Source organism: Botrytis byssoidea (assembly GCF_014898295.1).
Source record: "Botrytis byssoidea strain MUCL 94 chromosome Unknown BBYS_005, whole genome shotgun sequence".
Classification (NCBI taxonomy): Eukaryota; Fungi; Ascomycota; class Leotiomycetes; order Helotiales; family Sclerotiniaceae; genus Botrytis; species Botrytis byssoidea.
This window is the reverse complement of record NW_024065846.1, coordinates 1,666,403-1,691,583: the sequence shown is the minus strand read 5'-3', so window position 1 is coordinate 1,691,583 and position 25,181 is coordinate 1,666,403. Positions and strand designations below refer to the sequence as shown.

Here is a 25,181-nt window from a genome sequence, read left to right as displayed (position 1 = left end):
TATCTTGGTGATACAATACTCCCGAGACTGTAAGACGGAGTCGAAGAAAATTCCCCACTGCGCTTGCCCCTTCTATACCTGCGTACGCATCATCTTCCTCTATTGCAGATGAAAAGAAATCTTTACTTTTTGGAGGAAAATGTACAATATCACAAGAAGATCTCTTCTCAAAGCTCGACAATAACCTTTCTGTACGACTCTCCTTACCACTCGTGGGCATAGGAATCAGCCCACCTCAATATTCTCAAGCGGACATCGTGTCACCAAAGATAATTCCGGAAGTACAAGTAGTACGGCCGATTGTACCATGTACCTCCATCCATCCATCTATTCTTTCTTTCTTTCTTTCTTTCATCGCGCTCCACTTCTCATCAAAAATGCACTTCAAATTCATTTTCACACCATCACCGAAAGAAATACAATCCTCACCTAGAGAACTCCCCATAGGTATGGTTAACTATCTCTCAATCTCAATCCACACTTCCCCTCTCTCCTCTCCTCTCATTTCTGCTCGTGCAACTCCGCGCAATCACACGCAAGAAAGAATACTACGCTATCATCTCAAGATCAAAAATTCAAAAATTCAAAAATTCGAATCATAAACGCATATTTATCGTGAGTAAATACACACATACATACATACATACCAGGTACCTACCTAATCCTCCAACCCATCTGTACCCCCCTCTCCCCTCCCCTTTCCGTCCCACACACACAAACCCTCCATCTCATCTCGTCCCATTCGTCTCCATCCCCACACGTAACGCACCTGAAAATTGGAAAGTAATACACGTACCATCTCGTCTCTTTAGTCTTGTGGTCTTTTAGTCTTGTAATTTGGTTTGTTACTAGGTGGCTAGGTAGATAGGTAGATAGGTAGATAGATAGGTACTGCATGTTTTTATTATCTGTAGATGTGTATGTAAAATGTGTATGTAGCATGCATATTCCACATTGTCAAAACGTTGTTGTAGGGATTATTGAGATTTGGATGCGAGATTTGGATGCGACGTTTGGATTCTTGTTGCTTGTGGTATGTATATATAGTATAGTATAGCACCTAACATTCCCATCGAGAATAGCTTATTCATCCATTCATCCATTCATCCATCTATCCATCCATCCATCCATCCATCCATCCAATCACTCAAAAAGAATCAAGATTCAAATCCAGTGTACAAACTATACTATACTCCACATTTACATAGTAGATTACGATACCTAGGTATAGCTAGGTTACCTTGATAATCGATTCCTCTTATGGTATAGTATAGTATGGTATGGTATGGTATGGTATAATTCATATTCATTGTCAGGATCAGGATTCGGGGGGGGAGGAGGGAGATGGGGAATGGGGGATGGGGGATGGGGGATTGGATTTTAGATTACAGACTTTTAGGAAGTGGTAGGTAGGTAGGTAGGTAGGTAGGTAGGTAGGTAGATACCTAGTAAGTACCGTTTTAAAAATCCAAAATCCAAAATCCAAAGTTCAAAGATTAATACACCATGCTAGATATGGTACATGGTACAAGCGTGGTGTGCGTGTGCCTGTGTAATATACTCCTGGAAAACTCACTTATTATTTCTATTTTATTTTATCTCCCCACGGGAAAGCAAGGTCACTGGATTCGATTCTGGAGAGCTTATATGAGGGAGGGATGGTGTCCTGTTTTCTTGGTATTTGATTCTTGGTACTTGTGATATTTGGATTTATTTTTATTTTTATACTTATACTTATATCGTGCTGTATCGTGTTATATTGTGTTATTACAATATCAACCCTTCTCCCTCTCTCTCCTTTCCCATTCCATATCCCCATATCCCCATATCCTCTCTCCACCCCCCAAATCCCCAAAAATGGCAGACCTCCAAATCCACGCCAACCTCGCCATCGCCGCACCCGCCATCCTCATCCCCATCTGTACCGCCACCGTCGCATTACGAGTCTACGCTCGCCATCTAAAGAAAGTCGGGTTGGGCGCGGATGATTATTTGATTATGGCGGCGTTGGTATGTAGATCTTTGAATGCGATGTGATGGGAAGAGAAGGGACTGATGCTGTGGTACGTGTAGGTTTTTGTGGTTGGGATGGGCGTGGCTATTATGGCTGGTGAGAAGTCGATTTTTTATATTCTTTGGGGGGAGAGGATTTGGGAATTGAGAATCGAGAAATTTGGATAGAGTCACTAATTTATGTTCATGTTGAAAAGAGGTCGGGCTCAAGCAACTTGGATATCCAGCACCGGCGCCATCAACTCAAATTGGGAAACCAGACTCAAATATCGTACGTTCACTCGCTCCAGTCTTCCCCACCCCATTAATTCTTTCATCCAAATTCCCATTCTCACCCTCTCCACCCCTAGGCCTTCTGGCCCGGCGAGCTCCTCCAAATCCCCGCTCTTGGCTTCGTCAAACTCTCCCTCATCCTCTTCTACCGCCGCGTCTTTACCCGCAACGCCGCTCCCCGTTTCAACATCGTCACTTGGTTTATGATCCTGATCATCATCATCTGGACGCTTTCCTTCTTCTTCTCCATCCTCTTTATTTGCGGTACCGATTTCTCTGCTTACTGGACAAGTACTATTGTGGAGAAAGCCCATTGTGTCGATACGGATATGTTGCATAATGCGTTTGCGATTAGTGATGTGGTGACTGATTTCGTCATTATTAGTTTGCCGGTTCCGATGGTATGTGTCCTTTTTTATACTCAAGGAGGTCGTTTTTGTGAAGGGGGGAAGGAGTCCTGAATGAGAAGCGATGCATGGATACAGTGAGGCGTGGATATATTTTCACTCTTCACTAGAAACTTCCTCACGCACATTCCATTTTCTAGACCTCTCTCAAAGCGGCCGATTCCTCCGGACAAACAAAAGTTTTGTTGCACATCTGAATAATTAATTATCGTGAATTTGTTCAATTGAATCTTACAATCAAATGCAACAAACATACCTAGGTGTTCGGCGCATTCTCATCCCATCCAACGAATTTGCTTGACTTTCATTTCGTTTCTCCTCAATGCTATGCTATGCTAGTCTCATCTCAATCTACTAACTATCTATATAGATCTTCGGATTACATCTTACTGTTGCTCGAAAAATAGGTATACTAGCTATTTTCTCCCTAGGAGCGCTGTAAGTTGAACTTTTACCCAACTGCCTATTCCTATTCAAACAAATCAAACTGACATCAAAACCCCAAAGCACAATCGCAGCATCTATCGTTCGAATGATCGTATTCATCCAAGCCACCGCCGTGAACTACGACCCTCACGCTGATTTCGAATGTACACCCCCCCCCTTCTCCCTCTTTCCTCCCCACACCCAAACTAACCCCCTCAACTTAGTCATCTGCACCTCAGGCCTCTACTGGTCCCTAATTGAATCCAGCCTCGGCGTCATCGCCGCCTGTCTCCCAGCACAATACGGACTCCTCAACACGCCAGGCGTGCAATCCCTAGTCGCGTCGGTGCAATCCGCCATCTCACTCCGCTCCATGCGCTCCAGCTCGCAAAATCCCAGCCAGTGCGACGCGCATGATTCGCAGCGGAATCTGTACGGTAATATGGACACGAAGATGGAACCGTGGACCACGGCCCATGGAAGCGAGACGCAGAATATTATTGCGCATGCGGAAGGGCCGGCTAGGTATGAGCGGGAGGGTGGGGTGGAGGAGGGGGGGTTGAAGGGGAAGATGGGGATTGTGGTGACGAATAGTTTTGAGAGTAGGGAGGGGTTGGCGTAGGGTTGGGTTGGGTTGGGTGGAGATTTTGGTATGGAGAGTTTAGTTTAGATTGGAGAGTAGAGGTTGATTGTTGAAGAGATGCAATTTGGGTGGCTTGAGTTATGTCGGATGTGTGACTTTTACTCTTGGATATCCATGTTACGACTAAGAGGAGGACAAAATTATTATTATTTTGATGCGAGATTGTACTGTATAGTTGCTTTTCGAATAGACCATTGATGTTTCATTCCTGTGCATCCCAGTTTTGAATTAACACATTCATTACTCGTGAAAACTATCTGATAATCCATAAACTATCATCAGCCTGTGGGCCATTAGGCTTCGAGTCCCCGAAGATACTTTATCAATCTTAAAAGGTATCTAGGCCACTTGGCAGGTTCAGTATCCAGAACGATATCATTGTTGATTTCTATAACAACTTCTACATCCATAAATTTCTCTCTATCCGACCCCAGTATGAACAACCCAGCACAGTTAATCCAGAAATCTCACAATGGAAGAATTTTTTTAAAAAATCATCGTTTATCATTATTTCCCTAAGATAAAAAAGGATATTGATCCACTTCATCCTCAACACCTTCCTAAACCCAATGTAACTATTCCCCAAGGCCAGCCTTGTAATCGCATCAGCATCTATTATGAAACAAATAGAGCAGTCTGAATACTCCCCAGAATTCTTATCTAACCCTCTATCCTCTCATCACCATTTCCCTCAACATACAACCTTCTCACCAAAATTCTCATTCTCCTTTCTGCTTCCTCGATTCCCATTGTCTCTTCTTTCTTCATATCTTTCTTTTCATTCACGCTTCCCACAATCGCAACTTTGTTCTCTTGACTGCTGTTCTCCTCTCCTTGTCCCAGGCTGCTTCGTACCTCCTGGCTAATACTCGTTGTCCCCTCTTTGAAGTCATTCTGCCCCCTTGGCATGAACCTCTTCGAACTATCAATGTCCTCAACCTTAAGCACAACAATCCATTCAACCTTCTCAGCCTCCAACCACCACTCAGCCTTCTTTCCCTCTCTCCACCATTCCTTCCCTTTGAAATCTCTCACCTTTTTCCACCACTTCCTCCTACCAAATTCTATGTCCTTCTTCATCTTCAAACTCTCCTCTAAACCCATAATTCTCGGTCCACCGAAAATCCCGCTTAGCTCTCTCGTCTCAATCGCTTCGACTGTATATCTTCGTACGATATCATCACTGTAGAAAACATCATGACCCCCTCCACAAAGATGCAAAAGTGTTTTGTCTGCTTTCTCTCCTAGCCTATCGACAATATCCCTCAAGTAATCCTCTCGCATTTGTTTCTCCACATCTCCACCGGCTTTGATTTCCATTCTCATGCCACATCCATACATCTTTCTCCTTGCTGCATCTTGAAATCTCTGTCTGATTCTCGGAATCTCGGCATTATGTAATGTACCAGCCGACAATGACCATTCCTCCATAATGTATTTTCGTCCGGCTGGCCATACCTTAAGGTCGCACCCAGGCAACATCCACCAATCTTGCTTTATATGGGCAGGTACATGATAGAGAGTCATTGTCTCGTAATGGATTTTGTTTCCCGTATTCTTTTCCGGGTTGGTTGAAGTTGTATCATTTACTGCAGTTTTTGCGGAGGCAAGGGGAGGTGTATATCGAGGTGGTACTTTGGAATGAAGATGAAGAGCGATAGGTCTATTTTTAGTCACTCCTGTCCTGCCGACGAATTTCTCATCGCATTCTTTCGCTGGTGTTTCATGCTCCTTTCCTGGGACATCAATCAAAGCAAGATATCGTTGATAACCAATCGGATCAAGACGTTCGTATGTCTCTTCCAACTCACCGACTAAGTCTGGTAAACAACTCAAATCACACATTTTTGAGTGCAATAGATAAGCTTCTCTACTAGTCTTATTCCCAGGTCTACAAGAGGTCAGTTCCAGATAATACAAGTATAAAAGGGAAAATGAGCATACCCAAAAGCTTTCAACCATTGTGCCCCCAAACCGAGCGCCATGTATGACGCACACACGACTTCCAGTTTCTCCCAAAATTGTTTTATCTCATCATTCTTTCGCACGTTGGGAGTCTGTCCTTCTTCAATACTTTCCACCAGTGCTATCACATTCTTGCTGCAGCTTAGCAAAGCCTTGAATTCTCCAAATAATGGCTCCCGGAAATCCTTGTTGATTGTCATTTCTTCTGATTCGAAAAGGGTTATGGCTATAGTCACATAACCCAATGGATCAACCAAATCATCGATTGGGTTTTGCTCATGGTCGGACCATTTAACCCAGCAAAGCCTCGCCGCCAAAGTGCTGATATCTTTTACCAGCTCGTGAAGAGATGCAGATACAGGAGTGGTGGAATAAGAGGTTTGCAAAGGGTTTGTCGGAGAAAGAGATAAATCACCATTATCCACCATTGCTACAGAGAGAGGCAAATGACCAAAATCTGACATAAACTTCTCATCAGAAGAGGAAGCCATATTTACGAGCTATTGATTCCAGATATTTTGGCTTCAACTATCGAGTCCAGTATCGCTATATCGTTGTTTCCTAATATCCCGTCGTCAAAGAACAAAACGGGCCCCAGAAACCCAGAATTCCAGGCCCTCTTAACCTTTCTTCCACACACACTAGCCAAGAAAACACGCTAAAGAACCATGCCATCAAAAAAGTCGGTACTCGAAAATCATGCAACAAACAAACAGTGAATGCACCTAACAGAGAGCCTCGGCAGATTATCTCTACAACTAAGAAGAATGAAAGACCCACCTGGGCACTAACATAGGCACCATTATAATAAGGCTGAGCAAGACCTATCTCAATCATTGCCCCACACACGATCCTCATAACACGGCTACCCCCGAAGGATCTAAGATAGGATTTAAAATTTTAGTATGGCAACGATATAATCATACTTCTTCATTGTTTATACAGTGAGATTTTATTAGAAAGGGGGAGTGGGATGTTTCCCGCCTATTCATTGCCGCTACTAAAAATACATAAAACACGGGAACTGACTGGCATGTGTGTTATCTGAATAGTGAAGACCACGAATGTGATTTAACAAAGTCCCAACTTTGGGAGAAGATAAAGATTTCGGCGAAATCAGTCAGAAGTGGATTCAGAATGAGGGGGGGGGGAGACATGAGTTTCCCGCCAATCACGCTGAAAAGTAATGTATTTTCGCTAAGTTTAACAAGTACACCGCTGATGGCTCTAATTCCATCAAATGCATTACGTATAGCCCATTTTAATCTACCATGCTGTCCATTAATTTTCTATCAACGCCAAATTCCAACTGCAGTACGCCCTAATCATTTAGTAGGCTCCAAAGCCTGCCAACCCCCAATATCATCGTTATCGCCCAACAAGTCAAGCGGTCTTTTCGGCAACTCTGGCTTTGCCCCTTCATCGTCTAACTTTCGTCCAGGTCTTCGAGGTTGTGGTGGTGGAGGTGGTTCCAAATTGCTTCTATCTATACCAGAAGTAGCTCTCCGAGTAGGCGGCGAGAAATCTCTATATGCACCAGGTATAGGTGGCGGATCTTTTGATCTTGAAGCCAACGAAGAAGTTGAGAGGGTAGGTGAAACGGAAGTAGATGCCAAATGTACAGGTTTCCTTGGTGGAGGTGGTGCTTTTTTATAAGAGGAGCGTGTTGTTTCGGTCGATGCGCGGCGTGTAAGTTGGGGTGGGGGAAGGACTGGTTTTGTTGTTGTTGTGGTCGGGGTCGGGGTCGAGAAGTTGCTCGCTACTAGCTGTGGTGGAGGAAGTACTGTCTTTGCAGACAGAGCTGGAGTTGAGGAATTACCCTTTATTGGATTTCCAAGTCTGTTCTGAGAACCAGGAAGAGAAGAAGAGTCGAAAGGGGGTGGAAGCTTTCGTGGTACAATGCCATTCCTTCCAACAGGTGCCGGTGGAAGAGACATTCTCTGTGAACTATTCCGTGAAGACATGCCAGGTCTTGAAACTTTGACCCAGTCAGGTTCATCGCTCACACTCCACGGGTTGCTCGGTCTTCTTGGGTTTGGTATCACGTCCTTTGAATTGCTGGGCGGTTGAACTTGACTCTTCGCAAGCTTGCCCCCGTCAAGCCACCATTTCCTCTCACTGGAGCTTGCAGGTGGTAAACCAGGCTCTAGGCTCTCAAATCCAATCAAGTCCTCATCGTCAGTTCCATCCAATTTTGAACTAGCTGTTGCGCCGCCAATCTCCTCTCTCCTCCTATCGTAAATGCTTCTACTAAGAGAATCACGGATATCATCGTCGATGACACTAACAGTGCACTGAAAGTTTGCATATACAGGTCTGTGGTCGGAAAAACGTAGGGGCGCAGTGTTGTAATTGATTTGACGTAAATTGTTACCTTTCCGCAGGATTCGATCAGTCCATGCTGGAATTCTGGCCTTTTCACTAGTATCGTATGTATCGGTACCGATGTCAAATTTATACGTTGGCATAAAAGTGATCCTGGACTCGGAGTAGTATTGAAATGTTAGACCAGCTACCATTTGCAGGTTTAACTATGCTGCTATTAACGAGCTTTCACTTTTTTCTGAGCTACGGAACTCACCTGATCATTCTCGTATAAAGTCTCCAAGTCGCCCATTTTTATCAGTTGCTTGACCTGAAAGCATGTCAAAATCAATGTCGAGCTTGCAAAGAAGTTTACTTACCCGCTCAGGTCCAAGTCCTATCCGATAATTGAAGTCACCCATCCAAATAACCGTATCTGTAATAGCGTTAGTGGACAATTCTTCCAATCATCTAGATCAACTTTCCATGATCATCTATGCCACGGTTTCTCTGAAACCTCAATCCTTTGTGGATGGTGTGATAATCCTTATTACGGTCTGCATAATTACTGAACCCAGCAGCTAGATGTGCAGTCACAAAGCAAATCTGAGTATTCGCATAATCCATGCGGATTGATACAGCACCTTTGTTGCCAGCCATCCCAGACATCCCAGTCTTTTTGACGCTGCCTTCAACGTTCTTGATCTTTGGTAAAACTGAAGCTTTAACGAATACACATAGGGCAGCCCCCACAAGCTGACCACTTCGTAGCAGCACGTAGTGATCCTGACCAGCTGCACGAGCATGTCTGTTTAGAGTCTTTCGCACGGCCTTTTCCCATGCTTGTTTTATTGTTGGATCACTGTTCATAATTTGCTGAGGGCTCAGTTCCACTATTTCTTGGAAGCCGACCACTACGATTTCAGGATGTTGCTGTGATTTTTCAAGTTCAGGACATAACCATAAAGCCAAATCTTCTTCTATACCAGATGTGCGCCCATTGAGATTGAAACTTCCAGCCCATCTAAACCGTCAAGTTAGCACATTGTGCGACGACTAAAAGAATAGTAGACTCACATATTTATCACCTCAGAAGACTGAAACTCCGAGCTACGTTTGTTTAGCTCAGCCGTCACGTAGTCATTAATAGGATCGAACAAGTGCACAGGCACTTGCCCCATAAGTCTGCCCAAGAGCACATCAATAGTGTTTTGTCGTCCCTTGTCCACAAAATTGTTCATATATAATCGGGTAGCACTCTTTCGTGCATCGGCAAATACACCAGAGAGAGTCTGCTTATTAAATCTCGTGTACGATGATTTAAGAGCTCCTGTACCTGCATATATTCGTGAAAGAGCATCGCCATTGTCAGCCCACATTGTTGAGTGACGCATCCAAAACTCGGAAGTGCCTCTAGCCCCCCTATGCAGGAGAAACGACTCTACTGCCATTTGAGATATGATAGTTTGAATAAGATTTGTCCTATCCAAGCAATCGAGGCAATTGGTCCTGAATACACCTTCTTGTTGTAATACGACCACTGTTCTTCGGATTTGGTTCTCAGGAACATCTTCTGTGTCATCAATTTCTTCAGACAGATAATATGCAAAGCCATCTGCTGAATTTTCAATTATACTTCGAATCATGCTAGCTGCCTGGTAACCTTGAGGTCCCTTCGTCTCGGCATGAAAATCATATTCTGTGACCCTCAGCAATTGATGATCTTTGGCATTCTTCTCTTCCGTTTTATTCAATGACGAATGATTAATTCCATATTGATAACAAGCAGTAATTTCGGCTTCAGCTGGTTTGGTTTCACTGAGCAGATTGACCACATGAACTGCGCCGTAGTTACGCTCCAATTCCTCAAAGTGTTTGTCAAAAGCTGGCTGAGTACCCTGAGGAGATCTGGTTACAGTAACCTTTTGTTGGCCTGGAAGTAAACCAGGTGCCTGCTCGAAAAATATCGGGGCACTTCCTCTTATTTGAGCATATGAGAAGCAGATGCCAGCTGGTTTCTCGTCTGCTTGCTCTGAAGAATATTGTACATTGGCAGAGGGGCTCCAGTAAACTGTTTCTGATTCGACGAAGTTTGCGACATTTCCATCATCATCAATTCCTCGAGCATTAAATCTTGTGCCAGCTCGTTTACAAGACAATCGGGATATTAATGTCAGAGAAGATGGGAGGCCTGATCTCGAAGTTCGTAAAGGATCGGAAGCGGGAGGTATAGTATTTGTTTGAACATGACCACGAATCGCAGATATAAGAATACCAGACTTGTCCAAGGCGTCTCTTTCATGTACCACAAGGCGGGATCGGAATTTTCCCAAGGAACCAATCATGTATGAATTCCATAGGAAAGAATCGTCGAAGCTCTCAACATCGTTCGCCGTTGCATCTGTAGATCTGCAATGTATAAGAGTTTGGCATCGTGGGCATATCAACTTTGCTTACCGGTCTTGCAATCGATTTGTAAGGTCAAAATTTGTGCTATAGTAGAAGGTTCCGTCTGCCAATAGCCTCTGCAGCTCAGCACAAGGGTGTTCCACGATCGGATCCCGTCGACTCAAATTCTGGCCATACGTGTTTTCAGCGTTGTAGCTATAGGGATCCAGATCGTCCATAAAAGTGTTGTCGTACTCCGCATTGTTCAAGCAATGGAATTCTACCCCTATTATCTTATCAACGGTTTCTCTAGGCCTCACCTGTGCCACTACAGTTCTGGCTGTTATTACGCAAAGGAATATATCATTGCTGACGGTGATCAACCCAAGGGTACCATGGACTGGCATAAGACTTAACGTCCGGTAATCGCTGAGGTCAACCGAAGAGACGTCTGCGAACTCTACCATACACTTGGGAGCTGTAACTCCGTCGGCAGATGCACGCGGATGTACTGGATAAAGGGGATTGAGCAGTCCATTGCTTAAAGATTCATTCGTAGAAGGACTATGGCGGAAGATAAGAGTGTGTGTAGGCGTCACAAGAGCAATTGAGCGATAGGGATGTTCGCGAAGAAGAACGCGAATAGACATAATTGAAAACTGATGAATGAAATTGTTTCAAGTACTAATACTGAGTAGCATTTTGATATCTGGCGATATCATGAAATCATTGCTGTTTGGATGTAAGAGACATCAAGACCGACTCTCTCGGAGATCTTAATGAAGCTTTGGCTTGTGCTCAGCAGCAACTGCCTATTAATTAAAATTTCCAGGGTTGCTTCATTCACATCCAAGAGATCGCGTGATTATGTAATCGTTTCTACGATATGATCACGTGAGTCAATGTTGGAAATTTCACTTGACCGTTTCATTGTTTCTTCAACACTTTCAAAAGTCCTCCGTGCCAGAGCTGTTTGTCCAACACCCTTTCAAGAATGGATTGAGGAATGGTAACTTATAAGAGGATCGGACTGGTTTCTCTTAGAAATCAATTCAGGCTTGAGACGGTGGTACTAGCAGTGCTATATCTTATAAAACTTAAAACTCGCCTTCGCTACAACTTACCTACACTACCTGAAAGATTGGAAAGTTGAGTTACATGGCTCACGGACATGTTGTAGAATTTGTATCCACGTGCATGAGTGTAGTACTCAAAGCTGGGTTGTTTGCAATTTGTACGAGCTGTGATGCCCGAAAGTTTGGAATTCACCGAGTCTTGTGGTCGGGCTGAGGTTAATACCGATCCATTGACAATAAGCTCTTCAAGCCACCTGATGAGCCAAGCAAGTTAAACTTTTTGTTTTGCCAATAGCTATGCTACCTTTTCTGTACCGCGCCCTCTATGTTCAACTCCTCACTCTTTCGCCATCAATACCAAATAAAGCAAAGTGTTCCTAAGGCAGATAAATTAGCCCTGCTGTACTGCCGTCGCCCACTCTTTTAAACGGAGCTGCAAGATCGTCAATTTCCTTCGGAGATGGATGTGGGCTTGTGCTTTGAAACAATTCGTGGGGGGTGCATATTGGGGAAAATGAAATAAACGTCCCTGCTTGCCCAATCCAGACGGTGGCTGAAGTTGTATATGTACGAGCAAGGATTCAACACTCCATGTCAGTGGTATCGAGGCTCGGAAAGAAAGCAACATTGATTCCACAACACGAGTATGTTGAGACGGAAAGAGAGAAACTTCACGTATTGTAACATATAGTACAACATTGTTGGTATCCTCGTCGTCAGTCAGAGATTTGATTTGAACTTGATATCCGTAAGCTACTGACAATTCCCAGCCACGACTTCCTCGGAATCTCTCATGCCGAGCTTTTCATTAGGCATTCAAACAGTGCTGAATTAACAACCCAATATTTCATACCATTGTGCTAGAAGAGGTCTGATTTCTGAGATGTGTACATACATTACTACCGGTATAACAATCGAATTCTTGATCTTTGATTGTAAGAAATATACACAATGGAAGAGGCGTTTTGGCGCCTAGTGTTACCGCTACAGTACTGACACTTGCTGACGACGTAGGAATGTTGTCTGAAGATTGATGCAATATTGTCTTTGATGATACTAGGCATTTTCTGCGCGTCTCTTTAATGGGGATGAATGAAAAATGTCTAATATAGAAACCGAAGAACTCTATGACTATGCCAAGACACTGAAGAAAGTTATGAAAATGTATGAGCGATACTCTCTCATTGACGTAATACATCGTGAATAACATCTACTTAGATAGATTGAAGAATATAGCGGAGCTCATGTAGTGGTTGACAGAATGATAACGTCTTGAAGGTTCGTAAAAGTGGCAAGGAGATTGTGAGTTTCTTTAGGAGCTTAATCCGTTCGCCTGTACCCCTTCATTTTGTGATGCTCTCGTATTCTCGAAAATCTTTCGTTATAAAACCAGAATCCTTTTGTTCCTCGAGTAACGATTAGTTTTTTTTTCTTCATTCCCAGATATGAGCTCATACATATTAGTGTACTAATAGTCAATCCATTTGATTTCTTTGAACAATCAGTATATTCTTGCTTCGGAGAATTCAGTACGTGAAGCTTTAAATCTAGAACAGGAGAAAGTATCAAAATATGGTGGAGAATTTATTTGCTGGGTGTACCGATGATGGTGTAACTTAGCAAATCATAACTCTTTGAGTTAAGGGCTAATTCCAAAAAAGATCGTTCTAGATGTCTTACCATGATGTACTGGGTAATGGATTAACATGATGCAAACAGACTACTCGCGGCACTTTGATAGAATAATTGGCCAATCAAAGAAGGATTTTCAATTCTCCAACTTCATATTTGGAGCTGAAAATCAGTAGTTAGGATGGACCATTGTTGATCTTATTAAAATCCGCGGTTAAAAATTGTAAAGTCTTTCGTTCCACACTGAATTCGACATCGTGTACTTCGTACTGAAGAGGGGAATACGTGAATAGGCATTGAACAATGGGGGTAAGACGATGAACCAGTACATAGACATTCATGCACGAGTAGGGAATGATGACACTTCTTGACAAAACTCAAGAGTGAGACGCAGCGAGTTGATCAAACGGAGAAGGGTCGGATATCGGATATTCATACTCCGCATTTGTCGTACAGAGTAGCCTATTGGGGAAAAAAGGAAGCTTTATATTTTTATCTTAAAGCTAATCGCGGAGAGCAAAAGTTGATCTCATACTACCGATCCCGATAATCTAGATACTGTTCAATGTACCTGAGCTACGACCGTTGACATCGGAGCTACTGCTCTCGATATGGATTCTCACACTAATACTTACTTGATACTTACTACTTTCTCTACAGCATACGGAATGTACGGATATCGGCACCGGATTAGTATTTTGGGAATATCAAACACTCAAGAATCAAGCTACTATGGAGAACATTTCGATTATGAACATTAATTAGTCATCATAGTCCTTACGCAAGGAGTAGAGAGATCTTCACCAGGCTTGCTTATCCAGTGACTACCCGCTCCACGCCGCTCCACAAAATTTCGAATTAGACCTGGCTAGATCTTTCCCAAAGAATCTCTAGACCAAGAAGCGTATCTCGATTCTCCACGCATAGCTCCCAGAACTTCATCTTCATCTTAATCACTTTGCTACCCACACTACCCTGAGTTTTCACTATCCTCACGACCTATTACTTACTATTTCCACTATTCATACTGTTTCTCGGCTCACTCACTACTCTTACTACTTTCACTCTAGATTTCACTTCTCTGAAGTCTGAGCCTTGTAAATTTATTCCTATTTTCTTTTCAATTCTAATTATTGTTGATTTCCAGAGTATATCATTTAGATTTATTATACGGTGTTTACCTGTCATATCACGGCAAGAGTATCTATCGTATGTCTGCTCTCAACCTAACTCAACCTCCCCGCCAAAGGTTATTTTGATGTCGAAGTTATATGCTCCGGAAATCAATTCGATGCTCTTTGATTAACAGTGTCCACTACGACAGGCCCCAGTGCGGTAACTGCCAGTAACCCGACCTAGACTCATCCAGTCCATTTACAAGTTTCAATGTTTGTTTAAACTTTTTGCATCCAGACTCTCCAGCCCTCTAGACCCTCTATTCGTTCGCTCGTCCCAATTACAAGCTCTCCCCCCTCAACCATCATCAGAATTTCAGTTAGAATATTTCTAACCTTCTGTCATCGAGCAGAAGTCTAGAATCAGTTCGCGCATAATTTCATACTTCTATTTACCGGGGTTTCCATACCGTCAATTAACTTGTCACTTGCTCATCCATTATTTTCTCGTCGATCAATAGAGAAAGCCCCACTGTTGGATGAGGTGCCAATCTCATACGAGTACTTTGGCAACTTTGTGCTCTTTCGAAAACACACCTCTTACCAAGCCCATTGTGTATTGTCGACAACGACCTTTCGGTTCGATCATCTGGCTAAGGCAGGCAACTCGCGAGTGTCCTGACTAAATGCTTGATGCACTCATACCCACACCTGAACAACATAGTGGAATGCCAGAACCGCGTTTTCATAGTGAGCGTTCTGAGGGAAAGTCATTCGCTTCGAGAATATACAGACCCCAACGTCAAAGGGCGAGACGGTTTCCTACCAGGCCCCCGGTAAAAGATCGGTTCCTCAAGAGGACGGGGGAGGAAATGACGAGTGTAATGGAATCGAGGACACAAGCACCACACAATCTTATTGACAGACAAACACTGTGCTTGCCGAATTTCTCCGAGGATTCTATACTGCATAGTGGAGATGAAGGCTTTACAGAGATCTTGAGTCGATACTTCCCTGCGGCGGAGAGTAACGCTTCGGAACGCCTGGTGAAATTGAAGTCTCAGCTTCGTAAGGCTGACACCTATGACTTCTGGAAAGTGCTGATGCAGGAAATGTGCGATATAACAGGAGCTCAATGCGGATTGGTTGCTAAACGAATGTTGGTGGATGATCAGGATACCGCTGTCGAACTCCCGGAACTTGGGGAAGAAGGCTCGTGTTTAATGGGTGTTGCTTTCTACACAAAAAACGGGGATGAGGAACCTAACCTTGAAAGAGATTATAAGTATACAGCCTTTGGTACACCTTGCGCTTATATGAAGTACGATAAGGTGGTCATTGTACCCGAGAGAATGAAGGAGGTAACACCTAACAACCCAAACATCATGCCATGGGGCCAATCGGAGGCCTTCATTGGTGTGCCATTAACTATGGAAGACAAATCTTTTGCACACTTTGCATTGATATGGTCTGAGGACGGTGCAAAAAGAAGGAAGCTCAGTTGGAGCTTCATAGAAATGTTCATGCATTCTCTTGAAGACTTGATTCTCCAACGTATAGTAGAGGGCCGCGGCTTTGCTAAAGATGGCAACCTTCCGGAATGCGCTGCAGAACAGATCATACCTCTTTCTGCTATCACCGCTTCGCAGTCACTAAAACCGTATGCTCGCAGTCTGTCGCACGAGTTAAGGACGCCAATGCAAGGAGTTGTTGGAATGCTTGATATCATGTACTCAACAGTACTTGATGCTATCGCGAATCAACAGAATGAGCGGGCTCGAGCTGTTTTTGCCGATCTCAAGGCCAATATTGAGATCGTGCAAGGTAAATAAACCCCATCCTTAAGGTTACTTTATCTGATACTCATCTTACACAGAAAGCTCTAGAAGGGCGATAGAAGCAGCCGATAATGTTGTCCACGCATACGATCTCAATATGCAGATGCCTGATGTTCCCCTAACGCCTGAAGACGACGGAACAAAATCTTTTGCACCAATGCAAAATTATTCTCCACCAACCGATGGACAATTACGAGAGGCATTTTCATCTCCAAATCTAAAGAAGAGAAATCGTTCCGAAGACCTCGAGCTCAATTTAGGATCTCCTCCGAAGCGTATGTTCACTTTGCCAGAGGAAGAAATATCACAGCATTTACTCGATGTCGATTCCGCCATAGTTTCCACGGCATGCTCTAGCCCCGAGATGCCCATTCGATCCACCACCACCACGACTTCAGAGATAGAGATGAAGTCGAACGAGTTTCCTTTCGATTCAAACCCTAGCCCACTTACATCTCCAGCTTCCGTGAATCCTGGTCATCAACGAGTTGTTACCCGCGAGTTCATGCGAAACCTTATTAGTGATTCCCTCAAGACCGATTATCCAACTAGCGAGCACCATACCGCAACGGAATTTGGCGAGATAATTGAACTAAAAACACAAGGATCAAGAGGCGAAATCCAAGAATGCTCGATCGAACTAGTGATCCAGCCCGATGTTCCCGAAGCTATCCTTACTGAAGAGCAGCATTTGCAATTCTCAATCTCAAAAATCATCGACAATGCAATCAAATTTACTGATGGGGGTAGCATTACAATAACGGTCAAACTCAACAACACGGGGCACATGATTGAGATATGGGTGGTTGATACAGGATGCGGTATCACCGAGGAATCAAGATGTCGTTTATTTCAACCTCATTTCCAACAAAATGCATCAATCAGTCGTGCGAAAGATGGTCTAGGACTTAGCCTGTTCAACGCGAAAGCTCATGTGAGGAAGAACCTTGGTGGTGATGTCACACTGGAAAGATCTGCAACAGAAGGTCCATTAAAAGGATCGGAATTCCTGATACGTCTTCCAATCTCGGTACTGGATATGAAAAGGGCTGTAACTCCACTTGTGGGCTCATCACCTAGTCATCCTCGAATTACTCGGGATGCTGTTATATCGCCTTATGCAACAGCCTCAGCGAAGACTGCACGCCGACGAGCAACTCCCAACGCCAATCTTGCCAAAGACTATCCTCTAAACTTCCTCGTTGCAGAAGACAACGTAATTAATCGAAAATTCGCTTTTACAGCTCTCAGCAGACTCGGCTATTCTGAAGATAACATTACACTTGCATTTGATGGAGCAGATGCCGTTCGTTCTTACCAAGCCTCGTTGTCAAAGCCATCTGGTCGATATGATATAATATTAATGGATATATGGATGCCGAACATGGATGGCTACGAAGCTACAAAAGAAATAACCAAATTGGCAGAAGCTCATGGAGAGACTGCCACTATCGTCGCGGTTACCGCCGATATAACAGACGATTGTTCAATGAGGGCGAAGGAAGCGGGCATGCAAAGTTTCCTAGCAAAGCCGTATAGAGTTATTGATATGGAGAAACTCATCATCGGCAATTTTCAACAAGGGTTCTGCTGTTCAGAATCATGAGCGTTTATTTTCTTTCTCTTCTCTTTATGTATTTTGCATGGCGGGTTTAGGATTCGGACGACTCGGCGGGCTATGGGTTTATGGCGTATAGTACATGTCAAAATATTAGGGGTCTTTGGGACGAAAATTGGCTGGGCTTAGGAGCATTCATCGGGGCATCACGGCGTTTTCAGATGTCTAAATGGACCTCGAAGGGCTTATTATCATGATCAGGATAGGAGTTCAGACTGGCTATGAGATATGGACATCTCTAACAGGAATAGGGAACAGGTACATGCAAGGCTTATGTATGAATTAATGGATGGGAAAATATCTGGGAGAATAGGGCCATGACAATAGTGCTATTAATTACAGAGGATTTATTGAATTAGAGCTACTGTTACTCCTGGATGAGTATTCGCTCGTTATATATCGAATATATGATTATCTATCTATTTATCTGTCTATCTGTCTAAATTAGTCAATGAAAACAAATATATTCATGGATAATTTCATAAAAATAATAAGCAGTCTAAAAGAGAACATAATGAACAATAATAGCATGAGAATGAAGCCATTGAATTAATAAGTAAGGGGTATTAATGCTAGCTCTTGACTGTTTTGAAGAAAATCTGGGGTAATCCAACATTCGGTAGAACTCCACTAGCCTGGAATAATGGCGCTACAATCATCAACAAACACCACGAGACCAACTCTGCGACATTCAAAGACTCTCAACAACACCGCCTTTCCCTTTCATTCTAATATTTAGTATCTCCTTCCTACGATCAATTCATCGAATTCGAACATGTAATATACCGCAACACAAGATGCGCTTTCTTAGCATCAATACCATAATAACCATCACCCTCTGGCAGTTAGCCTTCTCTGCCTTTGCACATCCAGCGTCCAGCCCTTCGCAATACTCCTCGACGTACGACCAATCCATAATATCGCTGCCTCTCTTCCACTCCCTAGAAGAACTAGCCCGCCTAGTCGACATATCCTACTGCGTTGGCACAAGCGGTATTTCAAAGCCATTTAATTGTGCCAGTCGCTGTGATGAATTCCCGGGGTACGAGCTGGTTGATACATTCAATACTGGGGTGGCGAAAAGCGACAGTTCTGGATATATTGTATTAGATCACGGATTGCAGGGCGTGAGGGATGAGAGGAAGGGCAGGATAATCGTGGCCTTTAGAGGTACTTATTCTATTGCGAATACAATTGCAGATTTGAGTACGGTGCCGCAAGAATACATACCTTATCCTGAGGACCCCGATGAGCCTGAGACTCAGGATACCTCTACTGAGACTTCCGAAAAATATACTGTACAAAGTTTTCTCGACCACATTCCTCGATATTGGCCTTTCGGATGGAAGCACACATTGAAGTCGACGGCGTCGAATCAGAAGTTGGGAGGGACAATTAGAATGTGTACGAATTGCACAGTTCATACAGGCTTCTATACTTCGTGGATCAATACTCGGCAATTCATCCTACCTCATCTCAACGTCCTGAGACAGAAATATCCAGAATACCAGCTGCATTTGGTAGGGCATTCACTTGGTGGGGCAATTGCCGCTCTTGCTGCACTGGAACTCGAAGGAAATGGATGGAGAACAATCATTACGACTTTTGGAGAGCCGATGGTTGGAAACCATGGACTGATGGACTTCATTGATAGGGTATTCGGGCTGAATAAAGGAGTTCGCAACGGTATGGACAGGAGGTATAGAAGAGTGACGCATGTAGGAGATCCAGTACCCCTTCTCCCTTTGAAGGAATGGGGATACAGAAGCCACGCTGGCGAAATATACATAGAAAAAGGGAACTTGCAACCTGAAGCTCAAGATATTCATCTTTGTTACGGTGACGAGGATAATAACTGTATTACGGGGAGTGATGGGGATGGCCTGTGGTTTCAAGGGGAAGATATATCCTCCATAATCCCTGTGGACTTTCTGGATGAAATACGAAATGTAAAATGGGATATGAGAGAGGCTGATGACAAAGCCGGGGCAGATGGGGAAATGGAGAGAATTCAAAAGCGATGGCCCAAGCTTCCCATTCCAACGAGATGCAAATTCTGGCAGCTGTTCTTCGCACATAGAGATTACTTCTGGAGGTTGGGAGTTTGTTTGCCAGGAGGAGATCCGTTGGATTGGAGAAGACCACATTACAACTTCACAGAAACGGAGGGTAGAGAGGAGCTATGATGATGTACGATATCGCCTAATGGCTTCTACGAATCATGGATAACTGCATGATACCACGCTACAAATTCAAATTGTAAGAGAATGATGTGTTGCGTGTTCTAGATCTTTGGAGATCAATGTGTACTATAGTTTGGCAACAAGACCTCAAAAACATGTGCATACGAGCGACTGGGATTGGAGTTGAATGCATGGTTTTATTTTCATTACCTGAATGCGAAGATTCATTATTCAGAACAAGTGCTCACCCGTATCAGTCCGCTTTACAAATCGATGGACATAATATGTTTCCTTTGGTCTAGTAGAAGGTAGTGCCCTACACATGACCTAATGATAACTTTCTGTTCGTCCCATCCCACTCAACCCCACGAATCTCTCAACATTTTATTCCATGTATCTCGCATGTGTGGATGTACTATCTTCACTCTCAACATAACTATTCAAACCCATCTAATTTATTGTCACTCTCGTTTCAACTATTCATACTCCATGAATTCAATGACCTGTCTATCTCCTGATCACCAAATTGTGAGAATTGGTTGGGCGTGTCCAGCCAGCCCCATACCTCGCTATCACATCTCACCTAAAAGCGAAACTGCATTCTGACATGCATGCAGTGTCTAGTAAGCAAGATCTATACAAGATATCTCCGCGCCGTTTAGACCGATCTAATCTACAAGACCAGGGCCGGTCTGACGTACCTTTGCTTTTTCTTTTCCTTTTTGGGAATATAAATCTGCAAAAAGAAAACATACAATATTACAATCTGGAAAAGGCAAGCTGATTTCTCCGATCTTCTGTCATTTTAGGAGAAAGTTGAGCGATCCATGTACGATAAGGATAATTGGCCGAGAGCAGAATACTTTTGCTTTTTTATCTGCAACGCTGTGTAATGTATTATCCATTCTGTTGGGTTTTGAGCATAGCATCGGGCGCAAATCGCGATTCGCGATTAATACCTTTTTTTGAATCTTGCATATTTTCGTATTCGGGTCTAGGGCTTACTAGGTAGGGCTGGGGGGTGGGGTGGGGGTCTTGGTAAGCTTGAGATCGAGATGAACCCTTGTCAGATCTGAACGGTTCCTTGAAATTTCCGAGCCGCATCACAACGCAGCTGAACTTGTGGAGATGTTTGGATGGATGCAAGATTGTTCTGCGATTACATGCTTGGTTTGGATGAGATGTGATGAGATGGGATGCATATGTGCAGGATGCATGTATGTTTCCGGCGGTGTGATCTTTGTTGTTTCTTTGCGATTGGTTTGTAGATTGTATGCGTGTGAAAGGCTTGCGGGAGCGGAGTGGGCTTTGGTGTTATGTAATTTCAGCACCTGGTTGTTAGTTTTCTATGTTTCGGTTATTGGAATGATGGGTTTGTGACTATTGCGTAATTGGCGGAATTAGTGGTGACGTTTACGCCCTCTGTGTGCCTGGATGCAGTAGAGACAGAAAGTACTAGCGAGTAGAGGAGGAGTTTATTGGTTAGACTGTATGTGCAATGAAGCTCGGCGGAAACAAAGATAGGTATCCTGACTAGAGCTAGTTGCTCCAGTTCATATATACAATTTTTGCATTTTAGGCGTGCTGAAAGCAACAGGAAATCTTCCACTCGGTGCAAAACTCTTTGCATCAGAGTAGGTATTCTTAGGTGTTCATAGGTAGTCAATGTCTGAATTCATACTGGTTGATGAAGACATCTCCATTATCACATGAGAAAAAAGTGGACAGGTATCTAGACCCAATATCAATTCCCAAGTCATGCTGCTCACTTTCAAAAGGGTGAGTATGATGATCATGGTATGGGTTGCCCCTGGAGCAGAAAACATGATGTTGGTCAGAGACTCCGTCCATCCAAAAACGGATGTACATTTACATTTTCATACTATACTAAAAACTTGGAGTTTGGAGATAGGACTCATCCTACAAGTTAACAAGTAACTGAAGGCCATCGAACTCAAATATATTGAAACCGTGAAAATAGAGACCGATTCATTGCACATGAACGGCAGGCAATTAATATCTCAATTTTAAGGCAACAATGAGACTTCCGTTCCGAACTCAAAAATCTCGACAAAGTTTGCATTATAGTATTATCATCTCCCACATAACACTTTCGCGAGTCATGGAGCTTATGGTGAGGCACCTATCTACACCAAACAGGCAATCAGTAGAACACACGCCATCATTGATTCTTAAATCACTCCAACACTGTTTCAAATCGTAGGGAGAATATCCTAATACTCCTTTTTGAGAGGATTCTTCACTTCTGGTTCTTTTCATTACCTCTGCGGTTCTCGCCAAAGAGTAGGCTGTGGGAATAGCCGAGCTAGTTGTTGAATGTAATGTGTATTGACAAAGTGCTGGCAGCACATTGAGTCGTGACTCTGACACTAACCATAAGAGTTAATGATTTGAATTGTTTTTTTGGTGATACTAGGTTCTATTCTATGTCTGTATTTGGAATTCTCGTTGCCATTGTTCAACTAGACGATTTCGATGTGTTGAATTGCGAATCTATCAACGTCGTAGATCGAAGTTGAGACTTTGCTAATGAATCTTTCATTCGTTGCCGAGAGGAAAGTGCTGATTGTTGTGTTATTATGCGTGTACGGAGGCTTTCGTTATAGTCACTATCGTATCAAGACTATGGGATCAAGAAATACCTATGTCTCTCTTGATTGCTAATGCTAGCCATTGTACATGCAGGACATTGAATTCTTTCAACTTATGATAATGCTCCGTTGTTGTTGGAGGGATTCCGCATTTGTGGGTGGGGTATTGTCCTTCCTGTTCTCTGACATTGGGGCGTATATATTCATTCGGGCGCAAGGGATGCATTGCGTCTCTCTGAAGCAATTGACCTGAACGTGCTAGGAATAACGGGTGAAGATTCGTACCCATTGGACTCGTTGGATGCTCTGTCATGATTTTTCTGTAGCTGGCATTCATAGAGGCTTCGTTCCCCATCATTTCAGAATTCGCTACCTTTGAAGACAATATCCCTAGTGGGATCAGATCACATGCCTCAAGCTCCATGAGTAGAGGCTGCGTTGTATCTTTCAACAAGCAAATTGTTCATCACTACAAACAGAATGGAGGTTTGGAGGTCCAACTATTGTTATAATATGTTACACTTGTCACTCATTCGCCATAGACTAGCCAGTGGAGACTTTGTAAAGGAGAAATTGATGGCTTTTCTAGCCTTTATCTTATTCTCGGGATACTTCCAGTAGTACTATGAGATCGAGGTCGCCCTAGAAGCACTGTTGGGCAATTGTTCAAAGATTTTGAGTTGCAGATGAATTGCGAGACTTGGGACATGGTTCTTTGCTGAGGGTGTGGACGTTAAGCTATTCGAGAAGATGAGATGAGTGCGGAGCTTCCAGCAGAGAACTGATAATCAGAGACTCTCAACTTCTAGATTTAACTCTAAGGTTCAGATGGTTTGAAGTATCGAATGCAATTTGATCATTAAATCAGTCTCAATTGTTGGGTGTTTGGCTTCCGCTGAATTATAATAGTATGCAAGAGTACATAGATGGAAAATGTTCCAATCTCCTTACTGATACTTCAACGACAGCTGAGATTCGATATGTTTGACGCGCAATTTAGTAGCATCACAACTATCAAGAGAACCTGGAAGCAAGGCTGCCAGAATCGAAGATCTACATGTTCCAAATTCACTGCTAGAGTTGGCACAAATTCAGAGGTCTAGACATATATTCACCAAGTTGCAAGAGCCCCTGGATGGGAGCCTACCGCTTTCGTTACCACCTCGCTACTACTAGATGGTGATATGAAATCGAGTGCATTTCATTCAGTCAATCAGGTCCAAACGACATAAACCATAATTGTCCATAAAGGGTAGGAATTTTAAGCGACAGTAAAGTGGCGCGGTGGAAATCATGAGGGCTCCTAAAATGCAGGTATTTTGTTGATATTCAACCACATTACGTTACAGCACTCTATGTTTGAATAATCTATAACTTCGCCTTCTCGTTGGCCTGGATAAACTCAACCTTGTTGATGCAACTGCCTACACCTTCGAGACCAACCTCAACGACATCACCATCCTTCAACCAGACCTGTGGGTTTCTTCCCATTCCTACACCTTGTGGACTAGACATTTATCAGCATCGTATTCTCCTTAAAATCACAGCATAGGAATGAAGCAAAATGCAGAAACAACTCACGTTCCAGTAAAAATCAGATCACCGGGTAGCAATGTAGTTCCCTGACTCAAAAAGGCAATGGTTTTGGCCACACTGAAAATCATATCCTTCGTACTACTTTCTTGTACTGTCTTCCCATTCAATTTTGTAAAGATCGTAAGGGTTTGCGGATCTTTGATTAATTGACTGGAGACAATTCCCGGACCGTAAGGAGCCCATCCATCGAATCCTTTTCCGAGCGCCCATTGACCACCACCGCGTTGAAGTTGCCATTCTCGATGCGATACATCGTCGCCTACGGCATAACCTAGAACATAATCCAAAGCCTTGGATTCTGGTACATTGGAGCAGGACTTCCCAATGACAGCAACAAGTTCGCATTCGTAGTCAAGACCTGTGCCTTCTTGAGCCATTGGATGAATGGGAATGGGATCAGTAGGACCGGAAAGAGATGTGATGGGTTTGAACTCATAAATGTCAATCGCCAACGAGATCTAAGGTGAAGGGTGATAAAAATAATGGACCTACAAACAGAATCGGAAATTTCGGAATTGGCATATTTGACTGCAATCATCCAATTTAGCACCATAGTCCTATCTCAATCATTCCCTTCAATATCCATAGCCAAGACTACCTACCTCTTTAGCGTGCTGCTCATAGTTCAATCCCAAGCACCTCACAGTCTTAACATCCTCATTTGCTAAAGGTGCCAGTAAGAGCCGAATATCTTGTACTTGATCTGTAACCTCGTGCTTCCCAAATATTTTACCCGTAATTACTTTGGCCTGAGTAGCTTTCGCGATGTCTGAGACTCCTTTGGGTAGAATGGCGTCTCCATAGTATGTGCGGCCGTTTTTGGCTAAGAAGCGGACAAGTCGCTGGAGCAAGGTGTTAGTACTGTAAAATGATCCAGGGCCTGCGTGTGTAGAGTAAAATCAGACTCACGGAGAATGAAGGTGTTGACATCGTGTAGCAATTGGATGATAGTGAATGAAGCAAATTGAAGGAACTGGAGGTATTCTAGCTGCGAGGTTCACAATGACGATAAGATAGCAACAGATTAGAACTCTCCGCAGTCGCTCAAGCACCGAGGTTAGTTCGCTTCCCCACCCTGTTCTAGAGCGCATT

General features: G+C 43.4%; 6 protein-coding genes across 6 annotated transcripts; 3 read left to right on the top strand and 3 right to left on the bottom strand.

Moving 5' to 3' along the window:
* Positions 1–1,857: 1,857 nt before the first annotated feature.
* EAE97_003324 (uncharacterized protein) lies at positions 1,858–3,967 on the top strand (the record flags this gene model as incomplete). The annotated part of the gene is made up of 7 exons (XM_038873836.1): positions 1,858–2,010; positions 2,074–2,110; positions 2,211–2,284; positions 2,364–2,687; positions 3,064–3,131; positions 3,201–3,283; positions 3,344–3,967. The coding sequence occupies 7 exons, from the start codon at positions 1,858–1,860 to the stop codon at positions 3,739–3,741; spliced, it is 1,137 nt and encodes a 378-aa protein (XP_038735699.1). The 3' UTR covers positions 3,742–3,967.
* Positions 3,968–4,422: 455 nt separating this feature from the next.
* Positions 4,423–6,218, bottom strand: EAE97_003323 (uncharacterized protein; the record flags this gene model as incomplete). Its single annotated transcript, XM_038873835.1, has 2 exons — positions 4,423–5,653; positions 5,707–6,218. 2 exons carry the CDS (start codon positions 6,216–6,218, stop codon positions 4,423–4,425), a joined length of 1,743 nt encoding a protein of 580 aa, XP_038735698.1.
* A 680-nt stretch (positions 6,219–6,898) lies between these two features.
* On the bottom strand, positions 6,899–11,263 carry EAE97_003322 (uncharacterized protein). Its single transcript, XM_038873834.1, has 6 exons — positions 10,489–11,263; positions 9,109–10,440; positions 8,517–9,055; positions 8,412–8,467; positions 8,309–8,362; positions 6,899–8,258 (listed from the first exon to the last, which is right to left on the bottom strand). Exons 1-6 carry the CDS (start codon positions 11,067–11,069, stop codon positions 7,053–7,055), a joined length of 3,768 nt encoding a protein of 1,255 aa, XP_038735697.1. The 5' UTR covers positions 11,070–11,263; the 3' UTR covers positions 6,899–7,052.
* A 3,665-nt stretch (positions 11,264–14,928) lies between these two features.
* EAE97_003321 (uncharacterized protein) lies at positions 14,929–17,686 on the top strand (the record flags this gene model as incomplete). The annotated part of the gene is made up of 2 exons (XM_038873833.1): positions 14,929–16,066; positions 16,119–17,686. The coding sequence occupies 2 exons, from the start codon at positions 14,929–14,931 to the stop codon at positions 17,684–17,686; spliced, it is 2,706 nt and encodes a 901-aa protein (XP_038735696.1).
* An 809-nt stretch (positions 17,687–18,495) lies between these two features.
* On the top strand, positions 18,496–19,884 carry EAE97_003320 (uncharacterized protein; the record flags this gene model as incomplete). The annotated part of the gene is made up of 1 exon (XM_038873832.1): positions 18,496–19,884. One exon carries the CDS (start codon positions 18,496–18,498, stop codon positions 19,882–19,884), a length of 1,389 nt encoding a protein of 462 aa, XP_038735695.1.
* Positions 19,885–23,861: 3,977 nt separating this feature from the next.
* EAE97_003319 (uncharacterized protein) lies at positions 23,862–25,019 on the bottom strand (the record flags this gene model as incomplete). Its single annotated transcript, XM_038873831.1, has 5 exons — positions 23,862–24,000; positions 24,075–24,520; positions 24,582–24,617; positions 24,692–24,931; positions 24,999–25,019. The coding sequence occupies 5 exons, from the start codon at positions 25,017–25,019 to the stop codon at positions 23,862–23,864; spliced, it is 882 nt and encodes a 293-aa protein (XP_038735694.1).
* Positions 25,020–25,181: the final 162 nt, after the last annotated feature.